Source organism: Azolla caroliniana, unplaced genomic scaffold, assembly GCF_043228905.1.
Source record: "Azolla caroliniana isolate FFs.n. ecotype wild unplaced genomic scaffold, voAzoCaro1.0.p SCAF_4, whole genome shotgun sequence".
Taxonomy (NCBI): Eukaryota; Viridiplantae; Streptophyta; class Polypodiopsida; order Salviniales; family Salviniaceae; genus Azolla; species Azolla caroliniana.
The window spans coordinates 7,023,876-7,042,820 of NW_028230439.1; the positions used below are offsets into that span (position 1 = coordinate 7,023,876).

Below are 18,945 nucleotides of genomic sequence, written 5' to 3' on the forward strand. Positions count from 1 at the left end.
ATATGCAAGGCATCCAAACACTTTCAAGTGTTGTAAGCTAGGCTTCCTGCCATAAAAACACTCTTCAGGAGTTGCCTCATGTACTCCTGATGTAATACATCTATTTAAAATGTAATTTGCTGTATTTACAGCTTCTGCCCAATAGTATAATGGCATGTTCTTCTCAGTCATCATTGCCCTTGCTATGTTCACCAAAGTTCTGTTTTTTCTCTCAGCAACTCCATTTTGCTGTGGAGTATATCGGCATGTGAACTGTCTTCTTATTCCCTGATTGCACAAAAAATCAGAAAATTCATTGGAGAAATACTCTCCTCCTCCATCAGATCTCAAACATTTTATCCTTGTACCAGCCTGCTTTTCTACCATGCATTTAAACTTACGAAAACAGTCAAATACTTCACTTTTCTCCTTCATGAAGTACACCCATGTCTTCCGTGAACAATCATCAATAAATGTAACATAAAATCTGCATCCACCAATAGATGCATTCTTTGTTGGTCCCCATACATCTGTATGTACCAAATCCAACAGATTTTTGCTTACATGTCTCTCATGAGGGAATGGCAACCTGTTTTGCTTACCATATTGACATGCTTCACATACTTTTCCCATTTCACACTTTTTCAAGTTTGGCAGTCCAGCCACTGCATCTTTTCTCAACATATTCTTTAATGTTTGCATACTTATATGGCCAATCCTTTTATGCCACATTTCCACATCTGAGATTACACTCGTTCCATTTGCAAACATGGCTGAAATCTGTTTGGGCATTTCTACATCCAAGATAAACATTCTTCCTTGTCTCTTCCCTTTTGCAATGAGCTTCCCATTCTTTTCTATATAGCATCCACTTTGCTTAAACTTCACTTGCATACCTTGCTCTACAATCTGTCCAACAGAAATCAGATTCTTAGCAAGGTTTGGAACATGCATCACATTCAACATATACTTGGTTTTTCCTCTTTCTTCCCACAATGGGATATCTCCAACATGTTTTATTTGGTGAGTTGTGTCATCACCTGTTTGTACATAACCAGGAACCTCTGGTTCTCTTAAACTCTCAAACCAATTTGCATGTCCAGTCATATGGTTAGATGCCCCCGAGTCTACATACCACGTAAACTCTTCATTACATTTCTGTGAGCTTTCAGCCACTGCTGCTATCTCATGTTGCACTGCAAAAACACCTTCCTTTTCACAATCTTCACTAGTAGAGGCATAGTTACTCTGTTGTCCTTTTCCTCTTTTCTCATCATTTTGTTTCTTGTAACATTCAGCCTGTGTATGGCCTGGTTTACCACAATACTAGCAGCCATCATCATTTACATAAGTTTGCTTACCTCTACCTCGGTTGCTCCCCCTGCCTCTGTTGTTGTTTCCTCCTCTATGAGCTTGTTGTCCTCTTCCTTGAAAGCCATTATTATTGGTTCTTCCTGAGCCAAATCTTCCATGGCCTCTTCCGGCATTATTATAGAGAGCTTGCCCCTCGTTCTCTGAGTTTCCTTTATTTGCATCATCCATCTGATTCCTTTCCTCTACCACAAGCATTGAGACCAGATCTGAAAAACTTGGGATACTATCCCTTGTGAGCATAGAAGTTTTAAAACTCTTGTATTGAGGTCCTAAGCCTCTTAAGCATATTTCCACTTTGTCATCATCTTCTGTCTTCACATTGATAGAAGCAAGTGATTCACATATACTCTTGATTTTTAGGGCATATTCATTTATTGACATCTTACCTTTTTCTAAGGTATTTAGCTCAGTCTTTAACTGGAGCTTTCTAGCCTTTGTGTTCACAGCAAACAGTTTTACCAAGTTGTCCCAAGCTTCTTTTGGGAGCCTAGCATCTTGTATATGCCCAAGCATTGAATCTGAGATGCTGAGTGATAGCCAATGCATTACTTTCCTTGCCCCTTGATTCCAATCTTTAAATGCCTTAATATGTGCAGCTGTTGCATTCTCTTCTGGGATCTCTGGAGCCTCTTCTAGGTCTCCTTCAATGTAATCCCAGTATCCTTTCCCCATCAGAAAGTTTGTCATTCTGAATTTCCACGCCGGGAAATTGTTTTTATCTAGTTTCTCTGTGACCATTTGGCCTACATTCTCTGCAGCCATTTTTTTCCTTCCAAAGACCAGGGTTTTGCTTTAGTTACTTCAACAAGTAACTTTCTGATTTCTGATCAGCAACCAGAGAAATAACTTTCTCAGATTAAGGCACTGCTATACTCTTCCTTACGAGCTACTCTGCTCTGATACCATGTTAAGAAAACGTGAAGAAGGCACTCAGGCTCTTCTTATGTGCGCGGCGGATCGTAGTGTGCTGGATCGTTAGCGTGCTCTAAACAGACAGAGAAAGGAAAGGGGACTTACCTCTGTAGTAGCAAAATGGTTTTCTTCTATTACATGTAGAGCTCAACTTGCTCTCGTCAGTCTTCTGGTCTCTCACTCTCTCTCAGAGTTCTCTACTTACTGTTCTCTGTTTTTTTCTTACTGCTTACTTTTCTATTCACTCACACTTACTTTTACCTAAGTCATAAGTTATTACACATGCAGCTAATTAGCTGCCAGTAGCTAATTAGCTGTCAGTCGCTAAATAGCTGTTCACTAGCTAATTAGCTGTCACTAGCTAAATAGTTGTTTTACCTTTTTGTTCACTAGTAGCTAAATAGCTACTATAGCTTATTTCTCATAAGCATCACATACCATGTTGAGCTTGCTTCTCAACAGTGTCAACCACCAGGTTTTGAATATAGGAAGCATCCTGAATATGTTTGTAAGCTGAAAAAGGCTCTCTATGGACTGAAACAAGCACCGAGAGCATGGCACAGGAAACTTTCAAAATCTCTAAAAAAAATTGTTGTCAAAATGTCAAAGGTTGATCCATCATTATATGTAAAGAAGATAAATGATTGCATTGTTGTGATCTTGATATATGTTGATTATCTAATCATTGGAGGTGATTCTATGGAAGAGATAAGTAAGTTGAAGAAAAATCTGGAAATGCAATTTCATATGAAGGATTTGGGAGAGCTGAGATACTTTCTTGGCATTGAGATGATAAGATCTTAGAGTGGTATATATATGTTGCAAAAACAGTATGCAACAACTATGTTGAAGAAGTATGGTATGCTTGGATGCAAACCTATTGGTATACCACTAGATAAGAACTACAAATTGAGGCTTGATTTGGGAGCCAAAATAGAATATGTAAACATGTACAAGTTTATGGTGGGCAACCTCATATATTTGACCATAACAAGACCTAATTTGAGTTATGTTGTTGGATTAGTCAGCTAGTTTATGCAATAGCCAACAAAGCCACATTTGGACTGCATAAGAAGAATTCTGAGGTATGTAAAAGCTACTCAAAATTATGGATTGTTTTACAGGGCTAATCTGGACACAAAGCTGGAAGGATATACAGATGTTGATTGGGCCGGAAGCCAAACTGACAGAAGATCCACAAGTGGATATATGTTTACATTAGGAAGTGCAACTATTTCATGGAGTAGCAAGAAACAAGCTATTGTTGCATTGTCAAGTACTGAAGCTAAGTATAGAGGAGCTGCAATAGCTACCTGTGAAGAGGTATGGATCAAAAGATTGCTTTTTGATTTGGGAGAATATATAGATGGTGTATGTCACAATTTGGTGTGACAATATGAGCAACATTCAGCTGGCAAAAAACCCAGTGTTCCATGCAAGAACAAAGCACATTGAAGTGCATTATCACTTTGTTAGAGAAAAAGTGATTGATGGAGAAGTGGATCTGTTGTATGTAAGTACAAATCAGCAAGTGGCTGATATTCTCGCAAAGGGATTAAGCATGGAAAAACATACATAGTTTGGAGACATGATGGGAGTCATAACCATTGGCATGGTAGTAGAAAAGATTGAACATGATCCAAAGAAAGGATAAGTTGAGCTTGAGGGGGAGTGTTGAGAAGCAAGCTCAACAAAGGTATGTGATGCTTATTGAGAAATAAGTTATAGTAGCTATTAGCTAATTAGCTACTAGTGGACATAAAGGTGAAACAACTATTTAGCTATGCACAACTATTTAGCTACAGGCAGCTAATTAGCTACATATATAAGTCATTTATGTACTTAGGTAAAAAGTAAGTGTAGTAAGTAGAAAAGTAAGAGTAAGAGTGAGAGTAGTGTAGAGAGTAAGAATAGAAAACAGAAAACAGACAAGAGCGAGTTGAGCTCTGCGTGTAATGAAGTAGAAGCTTTTTGGACTGTGCAGAGGTAACCCTCCTTCCCCTTCCCCTTCCCCTTTTCGGTCTTGAGCACTGAACGATCCAACATTGAACGATCCGTTGTGCACACAAAAGAGCCGTAGCGCCTTCGTAACACTTACCACAAAGTATAGAGCCCTTTTAGGGATCTGATACTACAATGACCACAAACTCAATGCCACCATGCACACCAATTGAAATGGCAAATATGATGATATGTGCCTTGCAAAGATCTCTCTCTTCATGGTTGAGATTTTGTGACTTCTCTAGCACTGTCAATTGCCACAAAAGGAATCCTTTTAACTTTACAACATATTTTCTCACCCTAACTTGCGAATCAAAAGTGAAGGCATTTCAAATATTCCAATTGAACCATAACCCCCAATACTTCAAGAACTCAAAAATAATTTTGAAATGAGGCATCGACTCATTGTTCTCCATATGTGCAAAAAACCCAATTGAAGGAAGATAGGCTTACTTCAGTTAGAGAAGTCCATACTAAATTGATACACCTCCAAACAATCCTAGCCATCAAGCATGAAACCACCAGGTCATGGGCTTATGAAAACCCCATATCTTTATAACCCTTTCTTTCATCCACTTATATTTGTCTATCAACTTGTGATAAGCATTGTTTGTTGAGATAATATTCAATCTCCTATTTCCAACAAACGTCCAATCAAACTCTTGAGATCCCCCATCTAAATCATGACTTGGCTCATATAATGATAGTATTTATAGGCTTTCCACGCATCTTTGTTCAAACCCAATCCTTGCACAAATTTCTCCCATAGTCATAATGTGCACTCTTAGTTGCGACAAACATTAGTAAAGTTCTACATACATTACGTGAAAATGATAGGTCATATTTGACCTCTGAAGACGATAATCTCTCTCTCTCTCTCTCTCTCTCTCTCTCTCTCTCTCTCTCTCTCTCTCTCTCTCTCTCTCCTTTTTGCAACGCCAATGTATCATGACATGGGACAAATGTGGTGGCTCACGCTTCACACATTATACTACAAATGTTGCACCTAACTACAAAACCATATTCTTCACAGAACGGGGAAGCCGTACACATCGATACATGTTAGAGCCCATCCCGATATCTGCCATTCGAACCATTGCTTCCATCCGACTTAGCTCGCATGCATTAAGATGTGAGATGGGGCGTTGGGGCACAAGTGATGAGAGTGGCCGACTATGCACACTTTGCCCTAAACAAGTTCAAGAGTCTGAGTATCACACTTTGATACAATGCTCTACCTTTGATCATATTCAACCATGCTTTCCACATCTCTTCGATCAAGCCCAATCCTTGCACGAATTTCTCTCACAACCACGATGTGCACTCTCGATTGCAACATTCATTGGTAAAGTTCTTGAAAATCGAGAGTCGCTACTCACCTTCACACATATCACATGAAATGTAATATTTTTGGTCTCATAGGTCATATTTGACCTCCGAAGACGATAATATAATCTCTCTCTCTCTCTCTCTCTCTCTCTCTCTCTCTCTCTCTCTCTCTCTCTCTCGTTTTTATTATCACTTCCTTTTTCAACAATCTCTTTGGCTCTTTCCATGAGAACAATTGATTGAAACAAGAATGGTTCGATGGTGCACACGTCTCCTAGGCATAGGGGTTTTGTAAAGGAAGGCAGGCAAGCAAGGACGTTCTTCGACGACCGAGGGGGGAGGGGTCTTCGAGCTGTCCGAATTAAACTGACTTTCTCCTCCGATGTCCCCCGATTGGATGAACACCTAAAACTTTCTCAGTCCCTCTTCTCCGATGATGATGCTCTAGGCATGATGTGTGTGTGTGTGTGGCACACGGGTTCGCCATACCATCGTGATTGCTGGCGGGCAGGCGCCTCCTCCTCGACCTGACCTGGGTAGGAGTGCCACGTCAGCCCTAATCATGGCAAGACTTACCCCCACCCCCCACCCCCACCCCATCATCATCGTCATTTACGAAGTTCCAAGATTGTTCCTCTCTGTCTCTCTTGTCTGTCTGTCTGTCTGCCTGCCTGCCTGCCTGCCTGAAATGATTCCATAGCTATATTCGTGGTCTGTGTTTTGGCGACCTGCTCTATCCCCCCCCGGCCCACCTCAAGAGCCTTCCCCTGCGAGACATCCATGAGCTTCACTTCTGCCGAGAAGCACTATGGATCATCATCCCGCCGAGGTTCTTGTTGATGCTTCCCTGGAGGAGCAAGATTGGGGTATGCTTTCTCGCTTCGCTTCCTTTCTGTTGTTTTTCTTCTGTTCTGCCGTGGCTTCTATGGGTCAAGAATCTTTGCGAAAGTCATACCGGATTCCTTCTTTGAACAAAGTTTTCATTGCCACGGAACGATGTACTGCAAGAAATGGAGACGCGGTAGTGCGGAGATACATCAGAAATCTGTCTTGTCTTTCTTTAGTCTTATATGAATGTAAAAGTCTTGCTATTGATGTTATTTCATAGCCTTCAACAGACTCTTCTTGGAACGAAAGTCAGATATGGATTCGTTTCTTTTCTTCCATGTGGCTTCAGCTTAGAACTCGTGGCTTTGGCAGTTGGATGTTGAACTTTTTATTTGGCAGATAAAATGATCTGCATAGAGGTGATCCTTCTAGCTCAAGCTTAAAAGAAAGAAAGAAACAGACTAGTTCAGATCTGCTTATCTGCAATGTCAAAGTGTGACTTTGCTGTTGACTTTAGAACTTTGGAAAGAACCGTTAATCATGAAGTAAACAAGACCATGTGAGAACCTGAAAATGATTGTCCAGGAAAATTGCAGTTCAGTTTAGAACCTCAAAATGATAATTCTAGTTTAAGAAGCTCAAGTTTTCTTCTCTTGCTTCGACATATCACCACCAAAACCACAAACATTATTTTGTTCTCTTGAAGAATCCAACTCTGCAGAAACACTGCAGAAATATTTTAAGGTAGTAGTTTTTTTGTCTGACTGCAGATGCAGATGACTTTGAAATTCCAACTTTAAAACCAGAGAAGGATCAACCCTCTGAAGATGCTAAAAGTGTCAAAGTTGATTTAGTTAGAAAGGTATTGCAATTGCTAAAACTTACAAAGATAATATCTTCTTTGCATTCTTACTGATAATGAAAATGTATGATGTGAATTGATACAAACAGGATAAGGTTGAAACGGGAACGATTTACCTTGGACCCCATGGAGCTCCACCATCTCAACTGAAACAACAAGAGCAGAATTCTGCTAGTACAAAGAAGAGCAAAAACAAACAAAAGCCCAAAGAAGCAGATAAGAAAGGTCATAATGTAGGAAGAGAGATTAAAGTAGATGCTGTTCGAGATCCTACTGGTAGCAAAGGATATCATCAAAGTCCTAGAGGGAATCAAAGTGGATAGATTATGATCCTTATTTTCATGAACGCATGTTTGACCTAAGTATCACTAGCTGACTCAATCCTGGTGGTGTATCTCGTCTTAAAAGCCCTCTATCTCTGTTGTGTTACGCACCGTGTTGTGTATGACATGATATATACAGGTGTTTGGTGGTTCATCATTAGAACTATAGTAACCAAGATTCTGTTTTCTCATTTTGGTTTCTGATTCATTGTAATTGGCGGTGAGTCTTTTGATTTGTATATCTTTCATGATTATAAAGTACTACAGACTCTTCTGTCATGGTTTCGATAATATTTTTCTTATTGTATATGTATTATATGCATAGGTTATATGAATATCCATGTGTCAGTTATGATCGGATAGTGTTTTTTTTACAACGCTATAATAATTCTGTTAATGACATTAACTAATACAGGAATTCATTCATTTGCTAATGAATGCAGTAGTGTCAGCCTGGTTAATCATTTGCATCGGTGTGATTGAAGCTTGTCTTACCGTTCTGTCTGTGTTAGTTACTATTCTTGTTTAGATAGAATGGCTCATTGGTTATAATTTAAAATGAAACTCAACTGATAGAAGTTGGCGAAGTTTGCACTATTGTGTTGCAACTCCCCTCAAGCATGTGTTTCATGTTTTATTAGATATGTTTGTAGTACCTTACAATTGTTTGTGGTACTCTTTGCAAACAAAAACAGTGGTTTGTGAACTAACGCATTCAATGAACAGCAGTTGAAATCTTAAAAATAGAAACAGGAATGATGCGAAAAAAGGAGGGATATCTGAGATTAAGAGGTGAGAAAACAATGAAGACATTGTACAGAGAATAGTGCATAGCTGCAATCTAATGGCACGTTAATTGTTGAAGTATTTAAATCCAGACAACATTCATCCAGCACAATTATTACTAGTAAAATTCCCCATCTCGTTTACCTAGTGTATACGTTTATTTCCCATCTTAAACCATGTAAGGATGCATTGCATTTGTATCAGCCTGATATCCATACCTTGCACTGCACATGATTTAGGCAATAGGTGTAGTTCGTTCCTACCTTAAGCATGTAGGATATGCATTGTGTATGTGTATCATCCTGATCATGCCTTTCATTCCTTCCCCTTCTTTGCTGAAAGACACATGCATGCTAGAAAAACATTGTCTACCTGAAGTTAACTTATCACAAAGAAGGTTTATGAAACAAAGTTAAATATATAAACAGTAGTAACATTTAAGAGGTTGCCTCACATTAGCAAATATATGCTTCTTACTTGATTATGTTAAGAGCAAAATGAACTACCAAGCAAAAATACTGCACAGCTATAGCTAGAGACACAAAACGTCTATTGCACAAATAGATAATTAAAATAATTGCTGAGAATTTTGCACAATCCATAATTGAGAAATGACAGCACAGTAAAGGTTTACGACACAAAGTGCAATAGATAAAAGTTTCAAATATGTGCCTTCACATTAGCACATATATGCCTGTTACACGATCATGTTAGAGGAACAAAAAGAAACATCTGAACAAAAATATTGGACAGCTATATAACTAGAGAAAAAAAATTGATTGTACAGAACTAAATTAAAATAATTGTTGATAATTTTGCACATTTCATATTCAGATTCATTTCTCATACACATACATTATCCATATGTACAATCCGAACTGCAAAGAGAACACTTTCCAAACGTCACCCTGCTACAATAATTTGTTGGTTTCCTCTAAAAAATAACAAGAACCAGAATTCGATCCTTACGAACTGCATGGGTAAAGTGCATTATGTGTCACGGGACTTGAGGGTGACACTGTTACAATTTTGATGGGCAATAATAAGACTATGGCATGGCAAAAAGTTACTTCAGTCCAGTATTTATATTACTATGACCAAGAATGTATATACACAACCATTCAATTCAACTCTGTACAAGATATAACCCTGCATTCACTCGTGAGTAAGAATTTACAACCCAAAAAACCGAGGCTTCCTCGCCTCTTCACTTTCATCAAGCTGTGGCATATATGCTGTTGTTTGAATCTCATCAGCGTTTCTGTCTTCCCTATGCTCAGTGGGCAATATGACAACCCTATCAGCATTCTTCATAAACCAATCAGAGAACTTAGGAGATGCTGTAAGTTCTTGCATGGCCTTTCTCGTATGTCGTTGCGTAAAGTTAGTCCATTCAGCTGGACTCATTTGCTTCTTTGAGGGCATCTTATGGAAAGATGAGTAATGATCCTCAATATTGTTCTTTAAATTAATTCTTGGTGGAGTCTCCTCTAATCTCCCTACATTTGAAGTATCAACTTTTAGTGCACCCAGATTACAAACGAAATTATGTATATATATATATATATATATATATATATCATCCAAAGTTTCACAAAGAAATTGACAATGGTTCTGACAAGAAGCACAAAAAGACTTCCTAAATTCATAAAGCATAGTAATCCCTCTAAACCCTCTCTGAACCTAGCTACCCACACTTCTAAGTTCTAACTAATAACAGTGGTAGAAACTGCTGACAAAACATTGTGCAATTATATGTACTGGAAAAACTGGCACATTCATAAATCGTCGAAGCTTATGAAATCTTTCATTTTGCATTTTGATATGTTGGAAACAGATATGAGCTCATTTCCAGAACCTGGGAACCATCATTTCTATTCTGTGCAGCTACTTGTAACAGTGATGGGTTTACTAAATTAATTGTGCAACACCTTCCAAGACTGAACCCCAAATTGGCATTTGAGATTTTCCACCATTGTTGGCTGAGAAGGAATCTTGGGACATACTAGCACAGGACACCAAATAATTTACACTACATGGGCTTTTCCCCAATACATCCCAAAATCACTATCATGGGAAATTAACCACCATGAGCAGAACAGCGGAAACAGTTAGGAAAGCCCAACTCACACACAAATTACAATGTCACAAAGAAAATCACAAGTTTATGGTTCTTACTGGAGAGAGTTGGTGAAGCTTGATGTGGTGATCTCATTTGAGATCTTAGGAGTGCATCATTTTTAGATAAGAATTCTGCCTTTGCAAACTGCTGAGAAGCTGTGCTGTTCAGCTTGCTTTTGAAACTGTAGCGCTTCTTGTTATAAAGATGCCTACATACAAATGCAAAGTTATCACATGCTCAAACAATCATTTTTAAAGACGAAAAAATGTGTGTATAATAAATATCACATTTAAACTTACTCTTGCACGAGTAATAGTAATCCATCACCGACATCCATTAAATCTTGGAAATGCAGCTTTTTGATGATCCAAGTTAAAGAGATCCCAAATATTAAAGCTATCATGGCAAGTAGAGGATCATGGGAACTCTGGGTAAACATGCAGATGAACAGAAAAAAATTATAACAGTATCTCGGTGGTTTTTCTATGAAATAGAAATCCACAGCCTACCTGCAGGATCATAATGGAAGCTACTATACGAATGGCCCATTTTACAAATTGGGCAGTCCCAACATCAATTGTGCCATCTTCAGATAGTACCATCTTGCGCACTCCCCAATATCCTAGCCATGCTCCCATCAGTGCTATGCCAACAATCACAAATATTGCAACCTAAAAATAAAATTCCCTGATTAAAAAAGGATAGCATAATAAACATATGCTGTGAGCCTTCTCTCTTTATTTACAAGGATTTATAAGTTATCCTTTATATTTCCAAGAAATGAGTGCTACAGCCTACATTAGCATGTTATTCCTGATACTGGTGGCCTTCTTCTCAAGAATATAAAAATAGTTAAAGCATTAAGCAAGCTAAGAAAGAACATAGAATGTCTCATTCACTGACATTTACAATACTTTTTATAAATATGGTATTAGAAGTATTTCTTATGCAGGATTAATTGTTCATATAAAAACCTGGAACAAAATGATATCATGGAGATTTTTTATTTTTTTGATCATAATTATGTGAAGCATTTGGGGCAAATTGCAGGCACCCAAAGAGTAAATTTATTTGAACCATGACAGAACTGATTATTGAGCATACATAACATTCAAATCAGACCATTTTATTTTTTCTAACCATATTGTTACAACAATTGGGGCCCTTTTCTTTTTCTATAAGTTCAGTGCAAAATTCAATTAAAATTACACATGAGTTTCTTAAAATTATGTGCTTGCTTTGATTTTAAATTGAATTTGTCACACGTGCGAACAATTCAATTTAAGAAATGATCAACAATGAGGGTACTAGTGCACCAGTTGATTAAACCTCTTCTTAAGTTTGAAATTCAAACAAGTGAAGGCAAGGTTGCTTATAACTTACAGGGTTGTATGCCTCATTGCTTATACCAATTTCTTCAAGAATAGATGATACCAAACCAGTAAAATAATGCAAAATAACTGTACCCATTCCAACCTGCCATTTAGTATTGTCAACAAAAGTAAACAAATAATAGTAAGAAAGTAATAAAAGACAAAGTAAAGTTCCCAAACCACTGAGCCATATATGAGAATGTAAAGTGTACTCTTTCGTCCAGTGGGTAGGAGTTTCATGCCCTGAATAATAAGAAACCAAGAATGAGTAAAAGATGTAGACATAAACAAGGCCATGGTGTTATTTATGAGAATGTATGAATGGTAGAACTATTTGCCTGAAATAGAAGTATCAAGACAATCAGAAAAATCCCAAGCATCATAGCACTGCTGTAATAGAATGGCACCCAGCTGCTTATAACAGGAGCTACTAGCAAAAACACCAAACCACCAGCCAAAAAGACCAGTCGAAATGGCCAAAATTCTGCATCATCGTGTTGAATGAATGACGTTTCAAAGTTCTTTTAAGAGAATTTATGAGGTTACCTGCAGAACAAGTATGATACCTTCATGAACAGAGACTTCCAATGGAAAATCTGTAATTGAATCTCGCATTCGTATATCAACATATTTTATCTCAAAGGGAGACATTATTCCAGTCCAAGTTCCTTTTTCAAGAGACTGCCAATTCTCCTTCATGCATTTTCCCAGTCCCATCGATTCATTCCTACAAATAGAAAGAAAACATTATTACACGGCACTGTCAAAAACATTATTGACAAAGCGTCCTTACCCATGGAAACAAATATCAACTTTCTGAGAGTTCTGCAGTGAACTCCTTGTTGATGCCTCAATCTTGACTCGAAATGAATGTGCATACTTTAACAAATTTCTCAGCCTAGAAACATTTGGTATACGCAAGCGTATACAAGATATCAATTCACCATGCTTTACTCCCGGAGACATCTCAATGAATGATCCCATGGAATGTCGTACAGTTACAGAGGAGTCAAGCATAACATCTGCAAAATTCAATCTCTCTCTCTCTCTCTCCCGTATTAAGATATGCAAGGTATGCAATGAAAACCCAGAGGAAAATAAATATCACTTCCTTTTTGCATGCTCAGCATATAAGGTAATTCACAAGAAGCAGGCCATGATAATTTAAGTGTCATACAATATCCACCAAGAGAGGTGAGCAAATATGTTAATGCCTTTTCTCACATAGAGTTTTTACAACAGTGGTAAACCCCTTCTTAGGAAGGATTTACATACAAGATGACACGTTTATTTGGTCCCATAGTTCAAAGTTGGCCTTGTCGCGGACGACAAAAATCTATAATATTCTCTATTGAGTTCCAGATGAATGGAAGATGTGACAAAATAGTTTGGAAAGAGGATGCATGAATAGAATCCTCCATGAATGAGGTTTTCTTTCATCACAGCTTGTGAAAGATGTGCAGGCTCACATTTCACACATTATTACATATGTCGCACCAAACTACAAAACCATATTCTTCGAGGAGGGAAACCAAAGTCATCAACAGATGTAGAGATTGTATGCATGACCTTAAGTTTAATATTGTACCAATGGTTTACGCTCTGATTACAATTTGGGTGAAATCTAATAAACTTTAATAGAGTTAAACATGAAGGGCAAAATGGAATATGAGACCAAACAAGAGATTACACCTTAAAATGCTGTCTCATCTTCGATAACAACAAACAAAAAGAAGTATAACTAAATTAGAACAGCCTAAGATACCAAAGAATCTCATTAACTGAGCACTTAACATTGTGACCTTAGGTGGACAGACTTTTGCCTTCGAAAGATCTCTAACATTGGTTGATCCAAGATGGGAGGTCTCCAAAATGATGGAAGTAGCTTCAATGTCAAGTGATAATGACCTTTATTTGTCGATAACAAGGAAGATAAACCCCAATACTACAAAATCTAAAAAGGGCCAATACTTTCTTATCGATATCACCAGCCGAATCAGCCTAATAATAAAGTGAATTGTAATATTAAGGACTAATTAAAAGTGACAGAAATAAAGTATCATGACCAGTTGATATAAATGAGAAATTCAGAAATTTAAGATCAACCACTACTCGGAAAAGATCATGCTAGAAACTCTGATAAAAGCCAATACTTTCTTACGACTATGGAAAGCAGAATCATCCTAAACAGTAAAGTGAAATGTAATATCGATGGTTAATTAAAAGTGCCATGAATAACTTTTGTAATGTGAGTCTATTAGAGATAACGGAACCTTTTGTGCCCAATCACCTCATTTGGGACCACTTTATTGACCTGTTCCACACAGTCAAACCTTCACCAAGATACCAATTTTCAACAAAAATGGTCTCCATGCCCTCAGCATTGTGCCATGTCTTCCACGACTATTAAAGCATACCTCATTTCTTTGAAGTGGAAATGACTTTTTTGTATTTTTTTTGTTGTGTATGGGCTATATTTGGCATTCGAGATCCATCATATGGTGATGGATACAAGGCATGGGAAAGTGACATATTAATTATCAAAAGTACATTACAATCATGAGCACAGGTTCCAAATAATGGTGACAGTTCGATTTGTTAATAGCAAATGCCAAGGATGTTTTTATTACCCACAAATATTATATATCTACACAGTTTGAATCAACTTAAAGGTCAAATACACTGACTCATCACAAGAGATGATAGAGAGATAGTGTGAGCATGTGTGTATGTTTGTGCACATACCATTGTGTGCGTGCGCAGAGACAATATCGCTACTGGACAGACTAGTCACATGTAAAGAATGTTGCAGTTGGATATATTACTAGCATGTTGTTATAAGTTCATCAATATAACATACTCATCTACCAAAACTCTGAATTAATCAATTAGGCAATAAGTTGATCTAAGTATGAATCAGTAACTTGTATGGTTTTCTTTAAATAATGATTTTTATGCATCTGTATAAGTCATCACAATTTTTGAGCACCAAAAATTCAAAAATATGTGTCCAATTTTTTTTGAAACCTAATTATTTGTCAGTTTCTATTATGTGCAGTATAAGATCTCACACTTCTATATTTTTAAAAAGTTGAATTCGCCTAAAGACTTCAAAAACGACTGTCCATAATTCATACACCGAATTTTCCATTTCTTTTGGACACCTAATTGTTCATGTTCTTCCATTCTGTGAAATATTTGTTCTTATGGTTTCTAGAGGGAAAGTTGAATTAACTAGGAGAACTCAAAATTATGTCTTGTGAACACCAATCAAGCAGCAATCGAACTAATGTATATGATTCCAGCCCCCCCTTCCCTTCCCGGCCCTCTCCACTTACATTTCCTTTGGAATCTAACTTTTGCAGCTCTCCAAATTACGCAGTATAAGCTCGTATTATTCTACATTTTTGGAAAGCTCAATGGACCTGGGGAGTTCAACCACAAGTCTCTAGGATTTCATGGATCAAACAATGCATGTCTTTCAAAACATGAACAGTTTATGATTCATCGTTTCTGATGTAAATGTTCTACATTTGAAAGTTTATCTAAGGGTACTAGTCATGGAAAAGCATGGAATTCTCGAAGATTCCAAATAAATCCATGTTCATTTTCCTTCAGTTTTGGAAAGCTCGAAATATAATGCGGTTCTATTTATTTCAATCTAGAAGCTAAAGAATCTGCAAGTTTTTCACTCTTGAAAACTAGAAAGATCGAGCAAGTTCTTCATCCTTGAAAACTAGAAAAATTCGAACAAGTTCCTTTTCTTCTTCACTCTTGAAAACCAGAAAAAATCGAACAAATTCTTTTTCCTCCAGTCTTGAAAATTAGAAACCTAACAAGTCCTTTGTCCTCCACAGTGTGGTGCTAGAAGACCTACAGAAATTTTCAAACGAAAGACGTGTAAGAAAAATGATTACCTTGAATAAGAGGAGGAGGTGCGGGATCAGCAAGGAAAATGTCTTGGAAGGAGAAGACAGGGGCAGCGATGAGTAAGAGAAGCCATGAGAGATGGATCGAAAACCAGGGGGGCATCGTTCCTTTTGTCTTCGTCCTCCTTCTTCTTCGTCGTGGAGCTACGAACAGACGAGAACAAACCCTCAGAAGTGAAGCTACGAACAGACGAGAACAAACTTCGTCGAAATTGCTTGCAGCAGAAGCAGCAAAGTGGGGGCTTTCATGCTGTACATACATACATACATACATACATACATACATACATACTTACACACATACATGCATACTACTTACATACATACTGATACATATATACATACATACTACACACACACACACACACACACACACACACACACACACACATACATACATGTATGTATGTATGTATGTAGACACACATTGTGTGTGTGCGTACATGCGTGAGGGCTTTATCATGTATTTTTTGTTCCATCCCCCCCTGTAACACATCCGATGTGTTGAGGGGTTACATGATTAGAACCACAACACCCACCTCGACGGATTGAGGTGAGTGCCTTTCTCAACGGATAGAGAAGGTGCCCATGACTCAAGGTAAGAGTCGTGGGCTTCTAAGTCTTTTCAATGGATGGAGAAGACACCTATGACCCAAGGTGTGAGGCATGGGTTGCACGTGTTCAATTGCCAAGGTGCACATGGGGAATGTAACCTCTAGTGCATTCAATACCCCAAAGTACTCAAGTACCTTTGTGGGTGAAGGGAATCTCCCTATGCATTCAAATAATCCAATGGAGTCAAGTCCTATGTGTGGGAATGGAATCTCCCTAGGCATTCAATAAACTTTAAATGTAGTCAAGTACCTGTGTGGGGGAATGGAATCTCCCTAGTGATTTGTATTTAATACCATTATGATTGATATAGGGTACTGATGTACTATATGGGAGACTTATGAGAGAATAAAGAGGATCTTCTATATAAGTTGGACAAAGGGTGGTTGGGCGGAAGTTCAATGGATCCAAGTTCTCTCTCTTAGTCATTTATCCCCGTAGTCGAAGAGCATTGACACGCGAGTCCGAATCCGATCGGCGATCCATCCTTATCGCAAATTTTTGGTGGTGTTACACCCCCCCGTTAAGTGGGCAAGCTCAACAGAACCCAGATTGACTGAATAAGCCAGAGCCGAATCAATATATGGAACGGAGAACCGGATAGGTGTCCAGATATATCGGTATTCGAAACCTAGAGTCGGACCGGAGAACCGGATCGTACTCCGAAATAGTAAGAACCGGTAGGCCATTGGAGCCTACGGTTCGAGCCTAGTACGTAAGCATATTCCTTGGAGTTATTGTTAGTAGCTTGTATGAGCATTGAAGTACATGTCAGTCCTTTTCAGGACTTGTATAAAAAGTGTTTTGTAGGACATTTGTATGTACATAGTGTTATTATTTTGAATTAAGTTTATGCTTGTTGAGAATCGAACTCAACTTCCCATAGAAATGGGTTTCACACTAGCTCATGGACATACCAACCTAGTATTGTAAATAGTAGAAAGGGCCCTTGCCCTAGTTTAGTTGGTATTTAAACCAACATTTTGTAACTTTGTTACTGTTGGAAGTAATACATAGTTTTCTCATCTTATGTGTCATAGACACACCAAGTGCGGACTAAGACGGAGCACGGATGATGAGGCTACGACGGAGCGATGACGGAATGACACAAGAGCATAAAGATAGAGATGAAGATTAAGGAGAGAAGATGAGCGAAACAAGATACTAGATTGATATGTCCATGACTGGCGCTGAATCCCTTCAAAGGGACCACGAAGGTTACAAGTATTTATACTATGAGTCGAAGTACATGTATTAGAATATTTAGGAGAATATTCAAGAGAATATTCTAGATTCTTCTAGTTCTAGAACTTTCTACAAACTACCAGAACTTGAAATAGATTCTCTACTAATAATCTAGGGACATGTATATAACATAACCATGTATTTGGATGTATTGGTTAGAACATAACACTTTGACTATAATACAAATCGTCAAGAGTTCAAATCTTGGCATGATTGTTGTCATGTCTGTGACATTATGACTCTCTTTGTTTCTCATAAGTGCTCATACACACACACACACACACATTGTCCTGTTGCTACATACAATCACTCTCCTTTCTTTACATGGTATCAAAGCGTGTGGTTTTTTTATCAAGACTAATTGACTATGGTGTTCTACATATTGACGATCAATAGAACCAGTCCAAGAAACAGAGAAGAAATCATCATGAATACTCAGATGGGAAGCGCTCTTCCTACGGAGAAGCTCGACGGGACAAACTTCGCATCTTGGTAGTACAAGATGCATCAGTACCTTGTCGAACAAGGATACTAGAGCTGTATTGAAGGAGTAATGCAGCCCAACCCAACACACGCTGACTATCCCGTTTTGAGAATCCTATATTTCAGGCTTGAAATATGCACATTGAGGTGCATTATGACTCCGTACATGAACGAGTCCTCAATGGTGAAGTCGAACTTCGGTATGTTCGGACGAACCGACAAGTTGCCGACATTTTCACCAAGTCTCTTGGAACCGACAAGTTGCAACACTTCTTGGAGATGCTTGGTATTCAACATCTCGACATGCCGCTCTTGAGGGGGAGAAAGGAGGAAATCAAAATGGGAATGAAAACCGCAAAAACAAGCAAAGGCATCGGACAATCAATCGTTGCGAAGGAAACAACCGAAATAGGGGGAGACAAGAAGAAAAAGGAAATCGAGATGACGGAAGAAGTCGGCACATCCAAGAAAGTCGGAACAAGCGGCAACGGCGGTAGAGTCAAGAAGGACAAAGCCGACCAAGGGAAGAAGGCCAAGACACGGACGTGGCCCGATGTTGTGAAGGGCCTGAAGACCAAGGACGAGGTGGAGACAACCAACTCGAATAAGAGCGAGAACGAATCGGAAACTGCCGATTTGGACGAGCTGAATCACTTGGAGGCCAAGCGAACAAGAAGGCCGCGTAAGTCAACACCGACACGGAGGAGTCGACGGGTTGACAAGCGTCGAAGTCACAACAATGGAGGAGCTAAGATGGGCCTGTTGAGCAGACAAGCCGACCGAGAAG

The 18,945-nt window shown here is 38.4% G+C and overlaps 2 protein-coding genes across 3 annotated transcripts; one reads left to right on the forward strand and one right to left on the reverse strand.

Annotated features, from left to right (window-relative positions):
* Window positions 1-6,256: 6,256 nt before the first annotated feature.
* LOC147864997 (uncharacterized) lies at window positions 6,257-7,887 on the forward strand. The gene is made up of 3 exons (XM_087317686.1): window positions 6,257-6,461; window positions 7,194-7,285; window positions 7,375-7,887. Exons 1-3 carry the CDS (start codon window positions 6,404-6,406, stop codon window positions 7,606-7,608), a joined length of 384 nt encoding a protein of 127 aa, XP_087173812.1. The 5' UTR covers window positions 6,257-6,403; the 3' UTR covers window positions 7,609-7,887.
* Window positions 7,888-9,448: 1,561 nt separating this feature from the next.
* LOC147864998 (uncharacterized) lies at window positions 9,449-15,977 on the reverse strand. 2 transcript variants are annotated; one of them, XM_087317688.1, is made up of 10 exons: window positions 15,807-15,977; window positions 12,683-12,911; window positions 12,456-12,616; window positions 12,228-12,373; window positions 12,070-12,132; window positions 11,900-11,992; window positions 11,026-11,187; window positions 10,816-10,943; window positions 10,573-10,724; window positions 9,449-9,893 (listed from the first exon to the last, which is right to left on the reverse strand). In XM_087317688.1, exons 1-10 carry the CDS (start codon window positions 15,919-15,921, stop codon window positions 9,568-9,570), a joined length of 1,575 nt encoding a protein of 524 aa, XP_087173814.1. In that variant the 5' UTR covers window positions 15,922-15,977; the 3' UTR covers window positions 9,449-9,567. The 2 variants fall into 2 exon arrangements, with proteins under 2 accessions (XP_087173814.1, XP_087173813.1); XM_087317687.1 differs by having other exon boundaries at window positions 12,683-12,929.
* Between the last annotated feature and the right edge of the window lie 2,968 nt (window positions 15,978-18,945).